The 3,515-nt window shown below is 46.2% G+C and overlaps 1 protein-coding gene across 1 annotated transcript; it reads right to left on the bottom strand.

Annotated features, from left to right (window-relative positions):
• Window positions 1-2,182: 2,182 nt before the first annotated feature.
• LOC100764469 (olfactory receptor 2M4) lies at window positions 2,183-3,121 on the bottom strand. Its single transcript, XM_027426237.1, has one exon. It carries the CDS (start codon window positions 3,119-3,121, stop codon window positions 2,183-2,185), a length of 939 nt encoding a protein of 312 aa, XP_027282038.1.
• Window positions 3,122-3,515: the final 394 nt, after the last annotated feature.

Below are 3,515 nucleotides of genomic sequence, written 5' to 3'. Positions count from 1 at the left end.
CTCTCCAGGGATAATCTGCAAGAGGCTCTGGGTTGACGCCCAGCATCAAACAAACAAAAACAACCCGGTGGTGGTGGCAGTTGGGAGGCAGAGGCTGAGGATCTCTGAGTTCAAGGACAGCCAGGGCTACACAGAGAACCTCTGTCTTAAAAAACAGCAACAACAAAAATACAGAGCCCCCTATTTCATCATAAGCATTCCAGACTAATGCTACTCTATCTTGATTGTTTCCCTTGGCAATAGGGTAAAAATCCTTTTTAATTAAACTTTAAAATGTATTCAGAACCTCTTGGCATCTGGTCAGATCCTTTCTACTCAGTTCCAAATTCCATAACCTCTCACCCAGATCACTGCAGGAACTTCCCTATGGGCCCTGCACAGCAGCCTGGGTGGATCTACTGAAACGGATTAGCTGGGGATGTTGGAACACACCTGTAACCCCAGCACATGGGCAGATAGCGAGATTGGGGCCAGCCTAGGTTAAATAGAGGGTCTCTGGCTCCCAAACACAAACCACAAACAAACCCAGGGCAAATCCTATAAACATAGTTGAGCAAATGTCTTTGTGGTGTGAATATGCTTCCTTTGGGTATATGCCCAAAAGTGGTATTTCAGGGTCCTGAGGTAGGCTTATTCATAATTTTCTGAGAAATTGCCATACTGATTTTCACAGTGGCTGTACAAGTTTGCATTCCCACCAGCAATGGAAGAGTGTTCCCCTTTCTCCACATCCTCTCCAGCATGCGCTGTCATTGGTGTTTTGATCTTAGCCATTGTGATCGGTGTAAGGTAGAATCTCAGAGTTGTTTTGATTTTCATTTCCCTGATAACTGAGGGTATTAAGCATTTCCTTAAGTGTCTTCCATCATTTGAGACTGTTTTGTTTAGAATTCTCTGTTTAGATCTGTACCCCATTTTTAATTGGATTATTTGTTAGTTTGATGTCTAGTTTCTTGAGTTCTTTGTATATTTTGGATATCAGCCCTCTGTCAGATGTGGGGTTGGTAAAGATCTTTTCCCATTCTGTAGGGAGCTATTTTGTCTTGTTGACTGTATTCTTTGCTTTACAGAAGCCTCTCAGTTTCAGGAGGTCCCATTTATTAATTGTTGTCAGAGCTCTCTCTTTAACTGTAGTTAAAGCCAGCCAGTCATGTTGCAACACAATTTGCCTGTCTTGTTTGTGATGTATGACTTGGTCTCATTTCCATTGTTGTTATGTTACAAGGTCCTACTGTCCAGTATTGGTCCCAATGACTTCAAACAAAGCTTGAGCCCTGGTCAGCCTAGGCAGCACACTGACACTCCATCTTTTAATAGAAAAAAAACTGAAGTATGATTGTAGAAAGACACAAAACTATATTTCCTAGTAATGAGATACATACAAATGGAGTTTCACAAAACTCAATTAGTTATTAGTGAATGCCAAGAAACTTTGGGTGTGGTTTTTACCAACAACCACGGTTGTACAGATGAAGAATGTAAAATCCACAGACAAGTGACCTTGCCCAAAGTTAATCGATTCTTAAAAAACCAAGCTTTCTGTATCACATTTTGATAGGCAAATGAGTTGTAAATAGGTGTCCAGTCTTGGTTCACTGTTGTTTCCGTGTGTGTGTGTGTGTGTGTGTGTGTGTGTGTGTGTGTGTGTGTGTTTAACAGGGCCAGTTCATGACTTGGGCTTGGAACTCAATGTGTAGCTAAGTATGACCTTGAAATTCTGGTCCTCCTCCCAAGAGAAAGGATTATAAGGCATGGGCTAACATGTCTGGTTCATCTTCTGGGAAAGGAATCATGGGCTTTGTGCATGTCAGGCAAGCACTCTACCAACTGAGCCACATCCCCAGCTTAATATGCAGCCTAGAGGGAAGGCTGTGCCTGCCAACCTCCGGAAGACATAAACAGGGTTTCTGCTGGTTCTTGACTTCACTATGGACTTTGAATTCTCCAAACAGTGGTTCTCAGAGGAGGAAAGGGTCATGTGACGGTAACAAGAGCCATCTGTTACTCAATCATCCTCCTTTCAGGAGTTCTATGTGTTTGCAGATTACTCTCAGATCACAGCCTAATCCTACCTAGCCAGAGAAGCCACAAAAAGGCATAGAGGAAAAATGGGATGGACAGGGAATCCCAGACAGAGGAAGGAACAGATAAGACACTGGAATAAGGTGAGGGGTGGGCTTGCCTACACGCTCCACCTCCTCAGCATCTTCCTCAGGGCACTGGTTACCTCCCTGTTCCTCAGGCTGTAAATGAGTGGATTGAACACTGGAGTGAGGATAGTGTAGAAGAGGGAGGTGGCTCTCTCTCCCGTTGGTGTCCTAGCGGAGGCCCGCTGCATGTAGCTAAATATGGCTCCCCCGTAGTAGAGTCCCACCACAGCCAGGTGGGAAGAGCAAGTGGTGAGAGCCTTCTGTTTCCCCTCAGTGGAGGGCATTCTAATCACAGCTGTGAGGACCCGAGCATAGGAAGCAACAATGACCCCAAGAGGCAGCAGCAGCATCACCACACAGCATGCATAGATGAGGTCCTCAAATAGTGAGGTGTCTGCACAGGAGAGGCGCAACAGGGCCGGGACCTCACAGAAGAAGTGGTCCACCTCTAGAGATCCACAGTAGGGGAAGCTGAAGACCATCCCCACATCAATCACACTGTCTGCCATCCCACCCATCCAGGATGCCATGGCCAGAAAAGAGCAAGCCTTCCAGTTCATGAGCACTGGGTACCTCAGCGGGTAGCAGACTGCCATGTACCTGTCATAGGCCATGACAGCCAAGAGGAAGCACTCAGCTCCTCCTACCATGACCACGAGGAAGATCTGAGATGCACAGCCTGCCAGGGAGATGAACTTCCTGCCTGAGAGAAAGTTGGCTGCCATCTTGGGCACCACTGTGCATGTCATTGTCAAGTCCATGATGGAGAGCTGGCTGAGGAAGAAGTACATAGGTGTGTGCAAGCGTCTGTCAGCCTGGATGAGCGTCAGGAGGAGGATGTTGCCAAAAACAGCAGCCCCAAAGGCCAGAAGAACCAGAGAGAAGAAGAAAGAGTCATAAGGTGAGTGGCTGAACAGGCCCGAAAGGGTAAAGCTGAGTAGGGAGGAATGATTCCAGAACTCCTCTGCCATGACCCTGAGAAACAAACAAAACACTGTTTATTGGCATGTCAGTAGCATAAAACAAAGCAAACGTTTTCCTCCTAAAGGCAAAGTCAGCCTTTTAGCACTGCCCCACCCTTTCCTCCTGCAGAAAAAAAAAAATTCTCTCAGCTGCTTTCAAGTGTACCAGGCATGAGTTGACCCCTACTTCTCTTGAGAGAGGAGGGAATGAGGACACAGGGAGGGAGATCGGAGGGCACATGGAACGGTGAGTGGTAGCTAAATAGCAGGTGGTGAGGGACAGCTTTAGGAAAGGGGGCTGCAGATTTAAAAGACGGGAAAGTGAAGTATTGATAACCCAAGAGACAGAAGGAGAAAGAAGTTTGGATGGGAGGGGTTAAGGTAATACAATTAAAAGCCAAAA

Source organism: Cricetulus griseus, chromosome 7 (genome assembly GCF_003668045.3).
Source record: "Cricetulus griseus strain 17A/GY chromosome 7, alternate assembly CriGri-PICRH-1.0, whole genome shotgun sequence".
In the NCBI taxonomy this organism is placed as follows: domain Eukaryota; kingdom Metazoa; phylum Chordata; class Mammalia; order Rodentia; family Cricetidae; genus Cricetulus; species Cricetulus griseus.
Note: the sequence above shows the minus strand (reverse complement) of the source record. Positions and strands in the feature narration are given on the sequence as shown.